The 21,119-nt window shown below is 38.2% G+C and overlaps 1 protein-coding gene across 1 annotated transcript in view; it reads right to left on the bottom strand.

Annotated features, from left to right (window-relative positions):
* The window catches only part of map1ab (microtubule-associated protein 1Ab), a 99,729-nt gene extending 79,208 nt beyond the window's left edge, over positions 1 to 20,521 (bottom strand). The window contains exons 1-2 of the mRNA XM_059335048.1: positions 20,395 to 20,521; positions 11,225 to 11,326 (exon numbers count right to left, since the gene is read on the bottom strand). Coding sequence (XP_059191031.1) covers positions 11,225 to 11,326; positions 20,395 to 20,464 — 172 coding nt within the window. The 5' untranslated portion in view covers positions 20,465 to 20,521. The remainder of the gene's footprint in view (positions 1 to 11,224; positions 11,327 to 20,394) is intronic.
* Between the last annotated feature and the right edge of the window lie 598 nt (positions 20,522 to 21,119).

Raw genomic sequence — 21,119 nt, forward strand, 5'->3', positions numbered from 1 at the left:
AAACAAAATGACCAAAAAAAGACACAAAATTACTAAAAAAGACACAAAAATATTTTTAAAATATTTAAAAAATTCTCTGTTTAACAAAGAGCTGTACATGAATAACAAGCTGCATTCTGTATTTATATGTGAACTGTGTCCTGCTAAGGGACACGGGAATGCCTCTATGTTATATTATTTATTGATTAGCCTATTATTTGTGTCTGTATATAGACTATCCTGGTGATAAATTCATTATTTAATATCCCAGAACATGATTGTGTCCACTGAACACCGGTCAATGTTTTATTAGGTTAGATGATTAAAGGAAAATGTAAATGATGTCATTCAGATCAAAGCTGCACTCAGCAATGATCAGCTTCACATGGGACTGAATGGAAATGACAAAGAAAAAGCTTTTATTTTAATTTGTTATAAATGTAGAAAGATGTTTGTGGTCTTTTTGGTGTTCAGACACAATAAAACAGATTTTAACTCCATGGCGAATCAGGAGATAAATAAAGTATAAAACTTGTGAGTGACACACTATAAAACATCTACAACAAATATTAACTTAAATTAAATATTAAGAGCAGGTGTACAGGTATATCTGTCCTGGCTGAGGAGGGTTATTTTGATTTATTTCATCTCAGTTTTCTCAACATGTGAGGTCTTTATTGTTTGACTATTTCTCACAAGTGAAACATATATATTTTAACAGATGGAGTAGATCCTGCAGTGATACCAGAGACCCGAAGGTTCAATATTTACAAGCTAATATCTTATTTATGTGCAACAAATGAATAAATAAAGTTCTCTAAAAGTCTTTTCAGAGACACAAACAGCTTTAGTGGCTGTGTGAGCTGCAGATCTGATCACTGGAGCTGAACTCTGGATCTCTGCTGATCGTTGGCTTGGACATGAATGTTGTACAGTAGAAGAGCAATAAAAACAAGCTAAAGGAATGTGAGACATTTGTTCAACTCTAAATCTGTTCATCAGCATGTTACAGGGACATATTTACATCATTTTGTGTTAAGTTATTGTCTAAATAAATCTGTATTCACCCTGTGTCTAAAATACACACACACATATTTTATCCATGTCTATATTTATATATACAATACCGGTCAAAAGTTTTAGAACACCCCAATTTTTCCAGTTTTTTATTGAAATTCAAGCAGTTCAAGTCAAATGAACAGCTTGAAAGGGTCCAAAGGTAAGTGGTGAACTGCCAGAGGTAAATAAAAAAAGGTAAAATATAATGTACATTTCAGAATTATACAAGTAGGCCTTTTTCAGGGAACAAGAAATGGGTTAACAACTTAACTCTATGGAGTCTTGGGCTATTTTGTCCATTTTTGAATTCTTTTCATGTCTTTGTAAGTCATTTTGTGTCTTTTTTTAGTCATTTCGTGTCTTTTTGTGTCTTTTTTTGTCATTTTGTCTTTTTTTAGTCATTTTGTGTCTTTTTTTTGTCCTTTAGTTCAACATAAAATGTGATTTTGAATCTTTTTTTTATTTTCAAAACACTATCATGCTCAATAAAGAATTTTAAATGTTGCAAATGTGCATTAATTTCAGAGTACACTGAGACATTAAACTGCATCATTTTCAATTAAATTCTGGAAAAGTTGGTGTGTTCTAAAACTTAGTAGTGTATATAGATCAAAAAACATTTTAAAATCTTACTTTTTACAGGTCGGGACATTAAATCTTGTCATTGTAACTTGTAATGCCCGCTGGGAGAGAGATGTGAGATAAAGATGTTAAACTGTGTTAAAGTATTTCTGAGCTTTAAAACTACATTTATAGTTTCCTCCACCGGGCTCGGCCTTCCTTCACCTCAGTCAGGATTTATGGTAAAGATCATTCGGCCTGTTTAACCTTTTCATCTCCGACGCCTTCAGGGCTTCAGCGTGTCACAGGGATGGAGAGGTCGCCACGGCAACAGCCACGAACAGAGAACTGAAAACTGGCTCCACAGAACCGTAATCAGCCTGCAGCACCTCCACCTGAGAGAGTGTGTGTGTGTGTGTGTGTGTGTGTGTGTGCCTTTCTTACACAACCAAAGGTTTTATTATATTTTATGAAGACTTTTGTAATTATTGAAGGCAGAGCTTTTCACACTAAATCATCTTTTCATTCATTAATTGAGTTTTTTGTTTCTGGGTTTCTGTCAGCTGGTAATTATTAGTCCGGGAGAATCTGTTGGAAACATATTTAAATCTCTCTGGTCACAATGTCAGTTATGTTTTTATTCTTTTATGTATCTGGGAAAAGGCCTAAAGGGAACGGAAATTAACACAGTGCTGGTTCGTTCGCACACACACAGGTCATTAAACAGTGTGTCCTTCATTTAGTGGCTAAAAGTGACCAAAAAAAGACAACAACAAAAAATACAGTCATGGGAAAAATGATTAGACCACCTTGTTTTCTTCAGTTTCTAGTTCATTTTAATGCCTGGTACAACTAAAGGTTCATTTGTTTGGACAGATATAATGATAACAACAAAAATAGCTGATAAGAGTTTAATTTAAGAGCTGATATCTAGACATTTTTCAGGGTTTTCTTAATAATGATTTTGGTTATTATTGAGTCTAATAATCTAATCTAAAAAAATTTTCCATGGCTGTACAGTGTCGTGTGTCATATATGTGTATCGGTGCATTTGTGGGTTTAAGCAGATCTCACAGATACTATAATCTATAATCTATAATCTCATCATTTATATCCTTAGACCTAGTAGCTCCCCCTGATTAAACCTGTCGTCTCCTGGTTCACTGATGTCTTCTTTTCTCTACAGAGGTGAGAGCAGGAAGCCTCTTATAAAGGAGAGTGTGTGTGTGTGTGTGTCTGTGTGTGTGTCCGTGTGTGTCCCTGTCTGTGTGTGTGTGTGTGTGTGTATGTACGTCTGTGTCTCTGTGTGTGTGTGTGTGTGTGTGTGTACGTGTGTGTGTATATGTCTGTGTGTGTGTGTGTGTGTGTGTGTGTGTGTCTGTGTGTGTGTGTGTGTGTGTGTGTCTGTCTGTCTGTCTGTGTATGTGTGTCCGTGTGTGTGTGTGTGTGTGTGTGTGTGTGTGTGTGTGTCTGTCTGTCTGTCTGTCTGTGTATGTGTGTGTCTGTGTGTGTGTGTGTGTCTGTGTGTGTGTGTGTACGTCTGTGTCTGTGTGTGTGTGTGTCTGTGTGTGTGTGTGTCTGTGTGTGTGTGTCCCTGTGTGTGTGTGTGTGTGTGTGTGTCTGTGTGTGTGTACGTGTGTGTGTGTGTCCCTGTGTGTGTGTGTCTGTGTGTGTGTGTCCCTGTGTGTGCGTGTGTGTATGTGTGTGTGTGTGTGTGTGTGTGTGTGTGTGTGTGTGTGTGTGTGTGTCTGTGTGTGTGTGTGTGTGTGTGTGTGTGTGTGTGTGTGTGTGTGTGTGTGTGTCTGTGTGTCTGTGTCTCTGTGTGTGTGTGTGTGTGTCTGTGTGTCTGTGTGTGTGTGTGTGTGTGTGTGGGAGGGAGGATCGCCACGTAATGAATTACATCGAGTTTATTCCCACTGATTCTTTTACTTCTCCCTTTCTCTCCGCCCACAGAGAGAGAGAGAGAGACATCACTTCTACCTCCCTCCCTCTCTCTCTCTCTCTCTCTGTCTCTCTCTCTCTGTCTCTCTCTCTCTCTCTCTCTCTCTCTCTCTCTCTCTCTCTCTCTCTCTCTCTCTCTCTCTCTCTCTTCATCTCCTCCCTGTGGGACGTTGAGCCTGTTTCTGCTGCTGTAGTCTAATTATCATTCTCTCTCTCTGCTTTGTTCAATTCTCTTCATAAACATGTTAAAGTATCTGCAGTGATCATCAGCCTCGACACGCTGCTCACTGTCAGCGCTCACTTACTGCTCACTGAGAGGAGCTTCTCAAGCATTTTAGCAACGCTGCTCTCAAACTGAAACAAAGACATTAAATAAACTCCATAACGTCACTGCATCAACTCAATGCAACATAGAAACGGTCATTTAGCTGACGTGACTCCTCTGGAGGACCATGAATGTGTAAGAATTTATTTCATGTTCTGCACTTTCATAACTCGGAAAGTTTTATCTAAAATTCATTTTGCATGAAGCAATTAAGAACATTTCAGAACTAAACCAGTGAAAAAGTTAAAAAGCAAAGAAAGAAGCTCTGCAAAAGTCTCCAAAAGCACCAAAGCGCCAAAGCATGGCTTTTTCATCACATCAGGACGTAAAAACAAGGCAGAGCAAAAGAAGACACAAAAAGACTTAAAAAAAGACACAAAAAACCCCACAGAAGAAACAAAATGACAAAAAAAAGACACAACAACAGACACAAAATTACCAAAAAAGACACAAAATGACTTACAAAGACACGAAAATACTTGAAAATGATCCAAAAATGGACAAAATAGCCCTTTAAGACTATAGAGTTAAGTTTTAGGCAAATCACCACACACACACACACACACACAAACACACACACAGAGCGTTGTGAGTTCAGTGTGGGAGGTTAATCAGAGTAAATCGCTGACACTAATCCACGGCCTCCTCACCCAGTGTGTGTGTGTGTGTGTGTGTGTGTGTGTGTGTGTGTGTGTGTGTGTGTGTGTGTTCTGTGGTTGAGTTTCCGTCCTAAACTCTAAAGTCATGGCTGCAGTTCCTGAACTCACCACCAGGCGTCTCTGTCTAATGTTTATAATAAAGATAAACAGGTAAATAAACCTTTCTGTTACTATAAATAAACAAACATTACACAATAAAACCTAAAGCACTATTTACTCTTTAAAACAACACATATATATTTTAATATGTCACATATTTTCATGTTGTTGTGCTCTTTATCTTTGTAAAAGTGAAACAGCTGACTGTGTTTCTGCTGCGTCATCACTCTCAGATTAAATGAAGCCATTAAATGGAAAATGATCACGGAGGAGAATTTTAGATCTCAGATCAATAAAGAAAATCTATGACGACGTTTATGTGACTGCAGCTTCGATATTTATTTTTAGTTGTGTTACAAAGAACTCAATAAACTCACATAAATTAAAGATTTTACCATTAAATATTACAGTATATTTTTGTTAGAGATGTTTAGTACATTTAACAGTGAGAAAAAGTATTTTACAAAAGATAAATGCAAAAATTACAGTGATGGCTTGTATATTACTACATTAAATACATTTTACAGTGTATTTTACAGTGGAGTAATGTATTTTTCAAAAAACAAAACTGTAAAAAATACAGTTTTGGCTGATATTTACATTTACAGTGTTTCATTGTTACTGAAACTGAATTAACTAATTTATCATTTTATGTCTTTTACTGTCGTGATTTAACAGTTTTTCACCGTAAAATCTTTTACATACAGACATTTTTTACAGTGTTGTGATGTGACCTTGTTCATCGTCACGACAACGGGAACAGAAACCAGTTTTCTTATTCTCTGCAGGTACACAGGGCCATGGAAATGTTTATTAAAAAGCAGTGTAGTGTGAAATTTGAAGATATAATTCAACTATTCTGATTATCAGCCTGTTGTGTTATTATGAATAATAACAGAGTTAGAAATGTTTCCTGTATTCTGCCCATTTAAAAACTCCTGATAAGCTCAGATTAAAGTGCTGTTGTTACTTTACAAGAGCAGATAAGAAGCATCGACCCGCAGAGACCTCAGAACTCATCTCAGACTAGAACCACAGCAACCAGACGCTGAATTCACAAGTAGAGAAGTCTTCTTCTACGACTTTAACATGTTCAGGAGCTTTAAGTGGTGATATGAGTGAGAAACACACACAAACAGCTCATTTATTCCACTTATGTGTATCCTTTCATCTATAAACTCACCATGGTAACAAGCTGCTCTAATTGAGAACATTTCTACTAACTCTTCAGGTCATAAAACTCAAAGTGGGGTTCTCTAAGGCAGCCATTCTAAAATGAGTGAGATAATTTCTGGGGGTCGCCAAATCATTTTGGAAGTCAGCTCTGTCTCCACTGTGTTAAACTGTTCATGTGTTTTAGTCTTTTGTGTCACTTAATGTCTTTTTTTGGTCATTGTGTTTTTTTTTGTCATTTTGTGTCTTTTTGTTTCTTTTTTGGTCATTTTCTTTCTTTTTTTTGACATTTTGTGTCTATTTTTAGTCATTTTGTGTCTTTTTTTAGTCATTTTGTGTCTTTTTTGGTCATTTTTTGTCTTTTTTGGTCATATTTTTTCTTTTTTTGACATTTTGTGTCTTTTTTTAGTCATTTTGTTTCTTTTTTTGGTAATTTTGTTTCTTTTTTGGGTCATTTTGTGTCTTTTTTGGTCATTTTGTCTCTTTTTTTTTGTCATTTTGTGTCTTTTCTGGTCAATTTGTGTCTTTTTTTTAAATAATTTTGTGGTCATTGGTGTCTTTTTTGGTCATTTTACCTCATCATTATATATATATATACATACACTAATAAATTATAGCAAATAAATAAATAATAATAACAATAAAAAGTTATAAAGTGAGCTAAAAAATATGAAAATAATGTCAGTAAACTCAGCTTTTTATTTGCATAAAGAAAAATATCTTATTTTAACACCTTCTTGTAACTGAGTATTTTATAAAAACAGTCATAGTTTCTCTCAAAATCAACAGAAAGTATTATGGACATGATATAAATCTCAGTATCAACCTACATAATCATATTCTACAGTACTGCTGTTGGAGAGTCACAGTGTGCTGATAAGACACATCATTAAAAAACGCAGTAAAAGACAGTGAGGTGTCTGAGGCCCAGAGTATCGATTACACACACACACACACACACACACACACACACACACACACACATTCTTGTACTTCTATCTTTTTGAGGACCCTCATTGGAACAGTGAATTCCCTTGCAAGGTTATAATAGTTTTTAATTTTTCATTAGTTTTAATTTCGTTGTGAATTTTTCTTTTCAAATTCAGTTAGTTTTAATTAGTTGTTAGAGTGAATTTGCTAGTTTTTGTTTAGTATTTATTTTATGAAATGCTTTAGTTTTAGTTTAGTTTGTATTAGTTGTAGTGTTTTGTAATGGGGTATTTGTTGGGTGGGAGATTAAAAGAGGTCACAGTAAATTTTGCCTTTATTTCCTTTGTCTGATCCATCTTCATTATGTATGAAAAAAGTTGACAAAGACGAAAACGAAGGACATTTTCACCATCATTTTAGTTAGTTAGTTGTGTAGTTAACCACACAATACAGTTTCAGTTAATTATCATTATCATGTAACCTTTAACCCTTAAAACAAAGTCTGAAATCTAAAAAAAAAACCTTTAAAGAAGTGAGGACCGGCCAAAATGTCCTCACTTTGCAAAAATGTCCTCACTCTGTTGGTTAAAAACGTGTTCCGGTCCTCACTATGTAGGGAGTACAAGAACACACACACACACACACACACACACAGAGGTAGTGTCACACACTCTCAGTGCAGCTCCGGGGCGGATCAATACCTCCTGAATGCAGAGTGATGGGATGGATCTCTGCAGGCATAGATAATAGATAACAGATAACAGATCAGGGATCACGTTGCTTCAGGTTGGAGGAAAAATGTCTATTGTGGGAAAACGGCAGCAGCAGCACTCGGCTGGTTCCTGGACACGAGGTGATAAGTTGAAGGAGCTGATCAGCTGATAAACTCTGGAGGATCAGAGGGAATCGAGTGTATTGATCAGCCTCCATTTATCTGTGAACAGGCTGCGAGGAGCAGGAGGAGACTCTCCTCCTGGTTGGTGAGTCAGGGAGAGGACGAGGCTCTGCTGACAACAGTAGTTTTACTAATATGATTTAAATGAAATACAGTCATGGAAACAATTATTACACCCTTGTTTTCTCTGATTTATTGTTTATTTTAATACCTGGTACAAATTTAATGATAACAACAAAAATAGCTGATAAGAGTTTAATTTAAGAGCTGATATCTAGACATTTAACATGGTTTTATTCATAATGATTTTGGTTTTTAAGAATGTTTCCATGACTGTAGATGTGAAAATGACTAAAAAAAGACCAAAAATGATCGAAATAGAAACAAATTGACCAAAAGTAGATGTAAAAATGGTCAAAAAAGACACAAATTGAAAAAAAAATAGATGTAAAAATAATCAAATTTATTTTTAATCTATTTTTGGTCAATTTGTTTCTATTTCGATTATTTTTTTCTTTTTTTTGGTAATTTTTACATTTATTTTTGGTCATTTTGTGTCTTTTTGATCATTTTTACATCTATTTTTGGTCAATTTGTGTCTTTTTTGATCATTTTTACATTTATTTTTGGTCAATTTGTTTCTATTTCGATCATGTTGTGTCTTTTTTTAGTCATTTTTACATCTACAGTCATGGAAACATTCTTGATAATAACCAAAATCATTATGAATAAAACCATGTTAAATGTCTAGATATCAGCTCTTAAATTAAACTCTTATCAGCTATTTTTGTTGTTATCATTATATTTGTCCAAACAAATGAACCTTTAGTTGTACCAGGCATTAAAATTAACAAGAAATCAGAGAAAACAATGGTGGTCTAATATTTTTTTCCATGACTGTATTTTCATTTAAATTATATTTTTAAAATGACTTTTGTTTGCAGTCCATCACATCCATGTGATGTTTGTTTTTGGTAAATATTGTTTATGTTTCTGCTGCTGACAGAAACAGCAGCATCATGCAGAGCTGCAGGACGAGGCGTCCCGTCTGCAGGACGAGGACACTAACAGGCCGTCCTCTCCCTCCAGAGTTATCTTACAGCACAGAAACACAATATACCATTTAGAAATCAATACAGCCGCTCTCTGAGCAATATGATGACAAAATAATGAACCCTGTGAAGCCCAACGAGCAGCTTCAGGTCACATTTAACTCTCTGTGTCCTCCAGTTTCACTGCAACATATAAATATAAAATCTATATCATCTATAAGTGCTGCAGCTCAAACAGTCTTTGTGCAGAATAACACAGTGAGAATCACAGAAACCAGAAAAAAAAGATGAATTTCTCTAATAATTTTTTTTTTAAATGCGTATAAAACAGAATGTATATATAAACACACATTTCCAGGTGAACACAAGTGTCCTGGAAGTTGTAAAAATTATTTTTCTCCACATTATTGTCATGTTTCCAGCCTCTCCTGTCCTCTCCTCTCTGCTCTGTGTAAACAGCCTCTCCTCTCCTGTCCTCTCCTCTCTAGTCTGTGTAAACAGCCTCTCCTCTCCTCTCTAGTCTGTGTAAACAGCCTCTCCTCTCCTGTCCTCTCCTCTCTAGTCTGTGTAAACAGCCTCTCCTATCCTGTCCTCTCCTCCCTAGTCTGTGTAAACAGCCTCTCCTCTCCTCTCTAGTCTGTGTAAACAGCCTCTCCTTTCCTGTCCTCTCCTCTCTAGTCTGTGTAAACAGCCTCTCCTCTCCTCTCTAGTCTGTGTAAACAGCCTCTCCTCTCATGTCCTCTCCTCTCTGCTCTGTGTAAACAGCCTCTCCTGTCCTCTCCTCTCTAGTCTGTGTAAACAGCCTCTCCTCTCCTGTCCTCTCCTCTCTGCTCTGTGTAAACAGCCTCTCCTGTCCTCTCCTCTCTAGTCTGTGTAAACAGCCTCTCCTCTCCTGTCCTCTCCTCTCTGCTCTGTGTAAACAGCCTCTCCTGTCCTCTCCTCTCGGGTGTGTGTAAACACATGTAGAATAAAGAGATTCTGACACTGCTATCAACATTTAACACAAGTTTTGGTCACTTTTTATAACAGAAGACTGTTGGAAAGTTCAAACTCTGAGGTTATTGTCTGTTTTTACAGTTTCTTTCTGTGATGAATGAAGGAGATTTGATGTTCTTTTCATTTTATAACATGTTTTTGTCCCCTGAGGTGAAGTAAATAAAGGTTGTGTTGAGAGCTGAGGTGTTTGTGATGTGATGAGTCACAGTGAAGGTGAGAGGGTTAATGAGCTGGTTGATTCAGTGAACAGGTGAGTGAAGGTGAGAGGGTTAATGAGCTGGTTGTACCAGTGAACAGGTGAGTGAAGGTGAGAGGGTTAATGAGCTGGTTGATCCAGTGAACAGGTGAGTGAAGGTGAGTCACAGCTGACTGGAGCTTCTTCCTGTTTCCTGTTTCATCTCATCGTTAACAGAAACGCTGTGTCACTTTCTGCTGACTGCTGCTGAGCTCTCACACCAGAGCTGCAACACTCTGTGTGTGTGTGTGTGTGTGTGTGTGTGTGTGTGTGTGTGTGTCATCAGGCCTTCACCTGGAAGATGATTGAAATAATTCACTATTCAGCATCTTTTGTACTTCAAACTGGGCTCAGAGCCCTAACACACACACACACACACACACACACACACACACACACACACACACACACAGATACAGACACACATACACACACACACACACGCACACATCCACACACACACACACACTCTGATACATACACACACACACACACACACACACACACACACAGACTGATACATACACACGCACACACACAGACACACACAGACACACACACACACATACATACACACACATACACACACAATAATACACACATACACACACACACACTGATACAGACACATGCACGCACACAGACAGACACACACACACACACACACACACACACACAGACAGACACACACACACACACACAGACACACACACACACACACACACATACACACACATACACACACAATAATACACACATACACACACACTGATACAGACACACACACATACATACACACACATACACACACAATAATACACACATACACACACACACTGATACAGACACATGCACATTTTTCTTTTTCTTTTAAATGTATTTTCTTTTCTTTTTTCTGATGGTGTTTGGATCTATGTTTGTTTTTTTTTTCATTTTCTTTCATATGCTTCTGTCCCTTTTTTGTTTTTTTTCCTTTGTGGTTATTCAGACTGACCCAGAAACCTAAAAATCATGTGACAAAACATCACAAAACCTGCAGACAGCAAGAACACAGTCAGACCAGCCAGTCTGAGCTTTATACCAAGAATACAAAAAAGGAACAAAAGAGGAATAAAAGAGTCTCTGCAGTCAGAGAACAGCAGCTTCTTTAGTTTCTGATCATTTAAATCCTCCTCCTCCTCCTCCTCCTCCTCCTCCTCGCAGCAGGAGGAACATAAACATCTATCAGGTAACACAGCTGAGTGTTTCCATCAGATCTCAGTGGATCTCCTCCACAGTGGATCCAAGGTGTTACTAATAATAACCGCGTGTCTTACTGACCTCTGACCTCGGAGGAGAAGTGGGCCGAGTGCCGGGTGATGAACAGCTGCAGCTGCTGGTCCAGATCACAGATCTTCAGGTCCACGTCCCAGGACCGGATCCCTGCAGGGAGAGAGAGAGATGTGAACTTTAACCTCTGGAGTCATTAAAGCTCCGGAGCACGACTTCTTCATGACGTCACCACGTAAAAACAAAGCTTTTCTCTAAAGTCTTTTACACAAGTTTCCATGTCCAATTTAATGCATCAAACCTTTTTCAGCAAATGTAAAAAAAACACCTCTTTTTTTTTTCAATTACATTTTTTTAATTGTATCATTTTTTTGTTTATATATATTTTTGGATATGATACAGATTGTTTAAATTACCCCCAGTTACCAGTTAATTCACAATAAATTCCCTTTTATTCCCATAATTCCCATGGAAAGTTTCTGATTGGGAATATTTCCAAAATTCCCCAGCTTCACTTCTACTAGAAATCTTCTACCCCATTGCAGGATTTCGGCCTAATAATTAAATTATTTTCAATTATTAATCAGTCTCATCATTATCTTTTTTATTAATCAAATGTTTCATATCTTATGAAGTCATAGTACACACACACACACACACACACACACACACACACACACTCTTCAGAGGAGCTGGTGTCAGATCTGATGCACCAACGAATCGTTTCTCATCTTTTCCACTTGTGGATTCTTCAGTTGGAGTCAGATATGAGATGATTATATTATTATATTTTCCTTCAGCTCTGATCTTAAATCTCTTTCACTAAGAAGAGTTTGAAGACCTTGTTTCGCCCTTAACTGAGGAGAATATGTTCCCGGCTGCAGACTGCAGTCTGCTCCTAGAAATGCTGTGTCACTGCTGTTAACTTAGGATAAAACTTCTTCCTGTGAACGACCTCACCAATAATAATATAATAATTACAAGCTGCTGGTTCATCCTGATCCTGGAGGATCTCAATCTGCTCATCACTGTCACACATCTAAACCAAGTTTAAGACTGAAATGTCTGTTTAGGGATGAGAATGACTCGGCTCAGACAGAATCACTGCAGTGATGTTTACACAGAGCAGAGGGGAGAGGACCAGACGTGACATGGAAATAGTTCAATATGTAAAGTCATGGAAAAAAGTTTCTAGTTCATTTTAATGTCTGGTTCAACTAAAGGTTCATTTGTTTGGACAAATATAATGATAACAACAAAAATAGCTGATAAGAGTTTAATTTAAGAGCTGATATCTAGACATTTAACATGGTTTTATTATATATATAATAACCAAATCATTATCAACAAAACCATGGAAAAAATAGCTCTATTATATCAGATATCAGCTCTAAAATTAAACTCTTATCAGCTATTTTTGTTGTTATCATTATATTTGTAAAAACAAATGAACCTTTAGTTGTACCAGACATTAAAATGAACAAGTAATTAGAGAAAACAAGGGCGGTCTAATCATTTTTTCCATTACTATATTTTTGGTCATTTTGTGTCTTTTTTGGTCATTTTGTGTCTTTTCTTGTGTCTTTTTTTGTCATTTTTACATCTATTTTTGGTCATTTTGTGTCTTTTTTGAATATTTTTTACATCTATTATTGTTCATTTTGTGTCATTTTTTTTTTTTTTTTTTTTTTTAGAAATTTTTACATCTATTTTTGGCCATTGTGTGTCCTTTTGGTCATTTTGTGTCTTTTTTTTTAGTAATTTTACATATATTTTTGATCACTTTGTGTCTTTTTTGATAATTTTTACATCTATTTTTGGTCAATTTGTTGCTATTTTGATAATTTTTTGCGTCATTTTTTGGTCTTTTTTACATCTACAGCCATTGAAACATTCTTGATAATAACCAAATCATTATGAATAAAACCATGTTAAATGTCTAGATATCAGCTCTAAATAAAACTCTTATCAGCTATTTTTGTTGTTATCATTTTATTTGTCCAAACAAATGAACCTTTAGTTGAACCAGACAATAAAATGAACAAGAAATTGAAGAAAACAAGGTGGTCTAATCATTTTTTCCACGACTGTTTATCATGTGGAGAAAACTATATTTGAAATATTGGTAATACTTTGTCCTCTGGTGCTCCAAATGTGTGAGGATGTTAATAATAAAGGTATTAATACAAATATGTCCTCACGTACCTCAGCAGTTACTGAATGAGTCATTAAACAGCTCTGTGTGTAAAATATTTCACCATTTCCTACATTTGAGAAGCAGCCAAAAGATTTGAGCTGCTTAATGCTGCAGAACAGCTTCACAGAGAGGATGACAGGGACACTTCATCAGGTTAGACCTAACAGAGAATCTGGATTCAGGGCCGGACCGCGGAGGGAACAGGGCGACGGCTCTAAGCTCCACGAGTCACACTCATTCTCTCTCTTTCTGCCTCCAGGTCTCACATCTGCTAAACCTGAGAGGTGTTGGGCTCAGAGTCTTCCCCTGCAGATCACAAGGTCGGGACGTGATTGTGCTGTTTGATCATTTTCTAGGAACAGGATTTCTAGGATTTTCTAGGAACAATGAAGAGAACTCTGGGTTCTGTGCAGGGACACTAGAACCAAACGGTTCAGGACAAACACACGGTGAAGGAGCTGGGCCTTTAAAGTCTGAGCAAATTAATAGAATAGATGGAGAAATGTTTATAAGACTCGTGGAGCTGATCACAGCTGGTGTTGGCGAGAGGCGGGACTCCCTGAACAGGCCGCTTATTGTAAACAAACCGGCATTGTTAGCTGTACACAGAGTGTCTGTCGCTTATTGTAAACAAACAGTATGCTAACTGTGCACAGAGTATCCAGTGCTTGTTGTAAACAAACAAGTGTGCTAACTGTACACAGAGTGTCCATCGCTTATTGTAAACAAACCAGCATGCTAACTGTGCAGAGTATCCAGTGCTTGTTGTTAACAAACAAGTATGCTAAATGTACACAGAGTGTCAGGTGCTTATTGTAAACGAACCAGTGTACAAACTGTACACATGGTGCCCGTCGCTTGTTGTAAACAAACAGCATGCTAACTGTGCACAGAGTGTCCGTCGCTTATTGTAAACAAACCAGCATGCTAACTGTACACAGAGTGTCCGTCGCTTATTGTAAACAAACCAGCATGCTAACTGTACACAGAGTGTCCATCGCTTATTGTAAACAAACCAGCATGCTAACTGTGCAGAGTATCCAGTGCTTGTTGTTAACAAACCAGTATGCTAAATGTACACAGAGTGTCAGGTGCTTGTTGTAAACAAACTGGCATGCTAACTGTACACAGAGTGTCAGGTGCTTATTGTAAACGAACCAGTGTACAAACTGTACACATGGTGCCCGTCGCTTGTTGTAAACAAACCAGTATGCTAAGTGTACACAGAGTATCCAGTGCTTGTTGTAAACAAACCAGCATGCTAAGTGTACACAGAGTATCCCGTGCTTGTTGTAAACAAACCAGTGTGCTAACTGTAGAGTGTCAGGTGCTTATTGTAAACAAACCAGTATGCTAACTGTGCATAGAGTATCCAGTGCTTATTGTAAACAAACCGGCATTGCTAACTGTACACAGAGTGTCAGGTGCTTATTGTAAACAAACCAGTGTGCTAACTGTACACGTGGTGTCCGTCGCTTATTGTAAATAAACGGGTATGCTAACTGTACACAGAGTGTCCGTCGCTTATTGTAAACAAAGCAGCATGCTAACTGTACACAGAGTATCCAGTGCTTGTTGTAAACAAACTAGTATGCTAAGTGTACACAGAGTGTCAGGTGCTTGTTGTAAACAAACTGGCATGCTAACTGTACACAGAGTGTCAGGTGCTTATTGTAAACAAACGAGTGTGCTAACTGTACACTCGGTGTCCGTCGCTTATTGTAAACAAACGGGCATGCTAACTGTGCACGCTTACTTGTTGTAAACGAACAGAGATCGCTAAGTGAACACCTCCTGCAGCAGCACATACACACTGTACTGCTACAGAGCTAACTGTTAGCCTGTTAGCACATACACACTGTACTGCTACAGAGCTAACTGTTAGCCTGTTAGCACTGTGCTACTGTGTACCTCATTCCGCGACGCCGGACTGCACCATGAAAGGGTAGAAAATCACGCCTTCGCAGGATCACTATGAACGCCCTAAGGAGAAGAGCTGGCACAGACCTTTCCAGCAATAAAGCATGACACCACTATGAAAGGTGTTCTTTGTGTCAGGAGTGTTTGGTTTAAGAGACAGCACTGCTGCTGCTCTGACTATCGTCTCCTCCACCTCCTTCCTGACGCCACACTGCACTATGAAAGGGCAGAATATCACTTTGCCTTCACAGGATCACGATGAACGCCCTGAGGCGAAGAGCTGGCAGGATCGCACTATGAAAGGGGCTCGAGGCAGAGAACCATTCAGGCTCTCATTCACTCCTACGGGACAATTAAACCTAAGCTGCATGTCTTTGGAGGAGCCGACCCTCTTGTTTCAGGCGAACCATCATATACATTATATTTGCTTCTTTTTTAATCTCTCGAGGCCTTTGAATAACACTGGATCGGTTTGAAAGGTGCTATATTAATAAAATTTGAATGATTGATTGATTGATCGTTAGTACCAATGGAGTCTTTAGCTCTTCTAGTTTCTTTTTATACCAGAAACTTCACAGTATCTTTAAAACTCACGACAGCCCAGAGATATTATTTTTGCATTAATTGTTTACATTTTTTGACATGTTAAATTTTTAAAATTCACCAAGAAAAACTGTAACTAAAGAACGACAGAACTGTCCGATCACATTTAAATATCTTTCACTTTAAGAATAAACACATTAACTGTGGGAAACATTAAACCTGTGAAATAACCGCATGGAGACTTTTTAAGGTCCCGGCTCTCTGTGGCTTCTGTTGGAGGTTTGCTCAGAGATTTAAAGAGAGCTAAAAAGCTGCTTCAGTAGTTTAGCGTACGCAAACATTTTCTGTATCAAAAGTGGAATAACAGGAGAGAGCCATTAAAGCCTCATCCTGCCTCATTAAACATGAATGAAGAGTGAAGAGACAGAACAGAAAAGGTTGAGACACTTTCTGTCCAGATTTAATCTGGTTAGAGCAGAAATGATCTCATGTTAAATGTCACATCTGATGCTGAAACCATGAATTAATTATAAAAAGTAAAATATGTAACAGTTCCACATTAAAATGTCTAAAAATGTCCGGACCTATGTTTTTACATTTTGTTATACTTTTATTATCCTAAATGTTTCCTGTAATTTTCAAACCAGAGAAATCTGGGTTTTTTTGGGGTCCTATCACTTTCAGTACCCTCTATGTATCAGTTTTAAGTAACATTTTTATGATTTTTAACTCTATATTTGAACCAGATGAAGATTTGTTTCTCTTGGTTTTAAGTTATGAGAGAAATAAGCAAATGTTCAGTGGATGTTTCACACGATTTTATGAGACTCTGGGGTCAAATTTGTAAATTTTTAAGAAAAAAAATCATCAATCTGGTGCACTTTGAGAGCTAAATGAGAGCAAACACCTCATATAACATTTTTTCAGTCTGGAGATATTATATTACAGAGTATTTATTATCCTACTGTGTCATTTTCTATTTTCGAGGCTGTAAGATAAAACTCTGTGTGTCTGACGTGTTGAAGGACCTGCAGCTAAATAACACAGAACCAGAGTCAATGGAGGGTCATCACACTGAGTCACTCCTTAAACAGGAGGAGGAGGAGGAGGAGAGGAGGAGGAGGAGGAGGAGGAGGAGGAGGAGGAGGAGGAGGAGGAGGAGGAGGAGGAGGAGGAGGAGGATGACAAGGAGGACAATGATGAAGAGGAGGAGGACGACAAAGACGAGGACGAGAATGAGGACAAAGATGAGGACGAGGATAAGGAAGAGGAAGAGGAGCAGGAGGAGGAGGAGGAGGAGCAGGAAGAGAACAAGGAGGAGGAGGAGGAGGAGGAGGAGGAAGAGGAGGACAAAGACCAGGAGGAGGACGAGGAGGAGCATTAGGAGGAGGATGAGGAGGACGAGGAGGAGCATGAGGATGAGGAGGAGGAGGAGGAGGAGGAGGAAGAGGAGGAGGAGGAGGAAGAGGAGGAGGAGGACAAGGAGAAGGACGAAGACGAAGATGAGGAGGAGGAGCCGGAAGAGGACAAGGAGGAGGAGGAAGAGGAAGAGGAGAGAAGGAGGACGAGGAGGAGGATAAAGAGGCTGACGAGGAGGACAACAATGAAGACGAGGAGGAGGAGGAGGAGGAGGAGGAGGAGGAGGAGGAGGAGAAGGATGAAGACAAGGACGAAGACGAGGAAGAGGAGCAGGAGGAGCAGGAAGAGAACAAGGAGGATGAGGAAGAAGAGGAGGAGGAGGAGGAGGATGAGGAAGAAGAGGAGGAGGAGGAGGAGGAGGAGGCTCCTTGCGCTGGGAGCAGGTCAGAGGGGAGGTGTGTGGAGTCGTCTGGCATCTTAAACAGATTGATGATCAGACTGAAACAGTAAACCTGCTGAGTCTCAGAAACAGAAACTCACCAGTGAAGCTGCTCACAGCGACAGGACGCTGAGTAATGAAGCCTGACTGAGAGTTTCAAAATAAGAGTCCAGCAGGAAGGAGAAAGCTACTGTAGCAGCAGCCTGCAGGCCTGAAAAGTGAAGCCAGTGTCTTCAACCTGTATTCTCCCTAACGGCCAGCAGGGGGCGACTCACTGGCTGCAGGAAGAAGTCAGTTTGTATGTAAATCAATAGGAAAATTATCTTACTTCTCTCTTTATTTGTGACCTCAGTAAACATTCTCATAATGAGTTTATGGTCTCGATATTTAGCTTCAAGTCTTCTTCAACACAACATGATGTTTATTTAGTGAATGATGGTCCCAGTTAGAGTCAAACAGAGCAGGAAGCAGGGGAGGGGTTAGGGCGGGGCTGCTGTATGATTGACAGGTCAGTACCACAGCTCTGTGTGTTTAAATCTTTGACCTTTGACCTTTTCACTGTTTTCACTTTTTCAAAGTCAGCTGGAAGATTCTGGTCCCTTTAAAATGTAGTGTTAGCGTTAGCTGATGACGTAGCATCACTCAGGCTCCTGATCTGTTCTGCACATGCACCGGTTGCAAAAAAACAATATGGCGACGGGCAAAACGCCCAAATGAGGCTTCAAAATCACAGTCCACAAACCACTCTGACTACGGCCATTATTATTATACAGGTAATGTTTTTGGGGTTTTTTTTTATGAGAACAGCCTGTAGATTTTAAAGATTTATGGCAATTATGGCAAAAAAACATTATCATGATTATTTTGGTCAATCACATATTTATTTATAATATATACTGTATAATTTTCTAGGTTTTTTTTTGCATATTTGTTATTTATTTATTGGACACTGAACAAGACAGTTTTCTAGTACTTATTTTGTTTTATTTTATATAATATTTGTTATGTTATGGTTGTTGTTATAGTAGTTTTTATTGCATATTTATATTGTTATATTTTATTGTATGTTGTAAATTTTATTGTAAATTCCTTGTAAGTGCATAATACTAAATAAATCTGATTGTGATTGAGAATAATTATTATGTGTCTCTGAACTGATGACTTCATGACACTTCATTACTAACTGCAGTTTAACTTGGGTTTATTTTAATAAACAGACACAAAGAGGTACAAACTGTAATTTACTTCATTAAAAGTACTAATACCACACTGTGAAATTACTCCACTACAAGTAAAAGTCCTGCACTACTTCAGTTAAAATACAAAAGTATCAGCATCGAAATGCACATAAAGTGTTAAAAGTAAAAGTACTTGTTATGCAGATATATTATTAGATTATTATTATTATTATTATTATTATTATTAGTGCATTTATGAAAGCAGCATTTAAATGTTGTCCAGGGAGTCCTCATTTTAACTACTTAATATACTGTTATGAGGTTTAATTTATAAAAATGTGTAATTATTTTAATTTTATATGTTTTTATGTAAAATATTGACCTAAATAGTAACTAAAGCTGCAAAAAGTACAATATTTGCCTCTTAAATTAAGTGAAGTAGTAGGATAAAGTAAAATAGAATGGAAATACTCAAGTAAAGTAAAAATAAATAAAATTTTACTTGAGTACTTGGTTGCATTCAACCACTGTTTTACTGTACATTGCACTTGATAAAAACAAATATAAATATGTTACAAAATAAAATAATAACAGCCAAAGCAATTATATAAATAATCTATAAGTTGCTCTAATGTGTGCTCTAAAATTAGTATTATATTGACATGTTGATGACACAGTCTGCATTATTTATTAACCAGATGGAGGCTGTTTATTAACATGCTGCTGTATTAAAGCTTCATTTTTAAACTGTATTTATTACCCAGAGGGAGGTCTGTAGCACCCTATAATGTCATAATTTCCTGAAAAAGTAATAAAATTAGCTTAATTTGCACTTAACTTGACCGAAAATGTAATAAAAACGTGTGTAAAACAATGAGAGGCAAAGGAATTGTTAACAAGCTGCTGTATTAAAGCTCTGCTGCATGTATAAACTTTATTTAATAGATATTTATTATGCTGTATTAAAGCTCTGCTGCATGTAAAACTTTATTTATTAACCAGAGGGAGGCTGTTTGTTAACACGCTGCTGTATATCTGCTGCATGTATAAACTTTATTTAATAGATATTTATTATGCTGTATTAAAGCTCTGCTGCATGTAAAACTTTATTTATTAACCAGAGGGAGGCTGTTTGTTAACACGCTGCTGTATATCTGCTGCATGTATAAACTTTATTTAATAGATATTTATTATGCTGTATTAAAGCTCTGCTGCATTTATTTTATAAAACATTATTAATTAAACCAGATAGAAGCTGTTTGTAACATGCTGCTGTATTAAAGTGAGGAGCATGTATAAACTTCATGCTGTATTAAAGCTCTGCTGCATATAAACTTCATGCTGTATTAAAGCTCTGCTGCATATAAACTTGCTGTGCAGTGGTCCAGCGTGCTGCTGTCCCATGGTGCAGTGCTGCAGCAGCTCTACCTCCATCCTCTCCATCCATTGCGTCAAAACACGCAGCTCTCCTCTTCACCTTCTACCGACACTTTAACACCTGAACCAGCAGAACCAGGCTGCAGAACCAGCAGAACCAGCGGATAATGAGAGCCAGAGAGGAGAGCGGTGCTCCGCCGGGACTCACCCCGCTCTAGGAGCGTCCTGGCGGCGTCCAGCTGCAGCTCGGTGCCGATCTCCCCGATCACTATCAGCATGTAGTGTCCGCTCCGGGAGAACGGGACGCCGCGCCGCCGCCTGCCGCCTCCTGCCCGCCGGTACCGCAGCCTCTCCTCGGACGCCTGCAGCGGCGTAGCCCGGTAGTCCTCCTGGTCCTCCTCCAGCACCGGGAGCGCTCCTCGCACCGGGATCTCCATGGCAACAACCTCCGGAGCAGACGCCGGGGCTGACTCCATGACAACTACCGGTGAGAGATGAGGGAGGGAGGAGAGGTGAGGGGGGGGGGGGGCAAGGTGTCAACAAATACCTGCTTCCGGTGGAGCTTTCAAAATAAGAGCGCTCTGCGTTCAAGACGGTTCAAGATGAGATCAGACTATTTATTCCGCAGCAGTGGCGGTTCTAGACCAGTTTTACTGTGGGGGCCAAGGAGGGGCCAGTGTTTAATCAGAGGGGCACATTAGCACATGAAAGAATGGCAAAGATGATATTTAAGCATTCAAAATCTTTGAATGTCTTGAAAAAGACACAAAATGACCAAAAAAGACACAAAATAACCAAAAAAAATACACAAAATAACTAAAACAGACACAAAAAAAGAAACATAAATGACACCAATGACAAAAAAGACACAAATGTCCAAAAAAGACACAAAATGACTTACAAAGACATGTAAAGACATGAAAAGGATTCAAT

This window comes from Centropristis striata, chromosome 6, assembly GCF_030273125.1.
Source record: "Centropristis striata isolate RG_2023a ecotype Rhode Island chromosome 6, C.striata_1.0, whole genome shotgun sequence".
NCBI lineage: Eukaryota > Metazoa > Chordata > Actinopteri > Perciformes > Serranidae > Centropristis > Centropristis striata.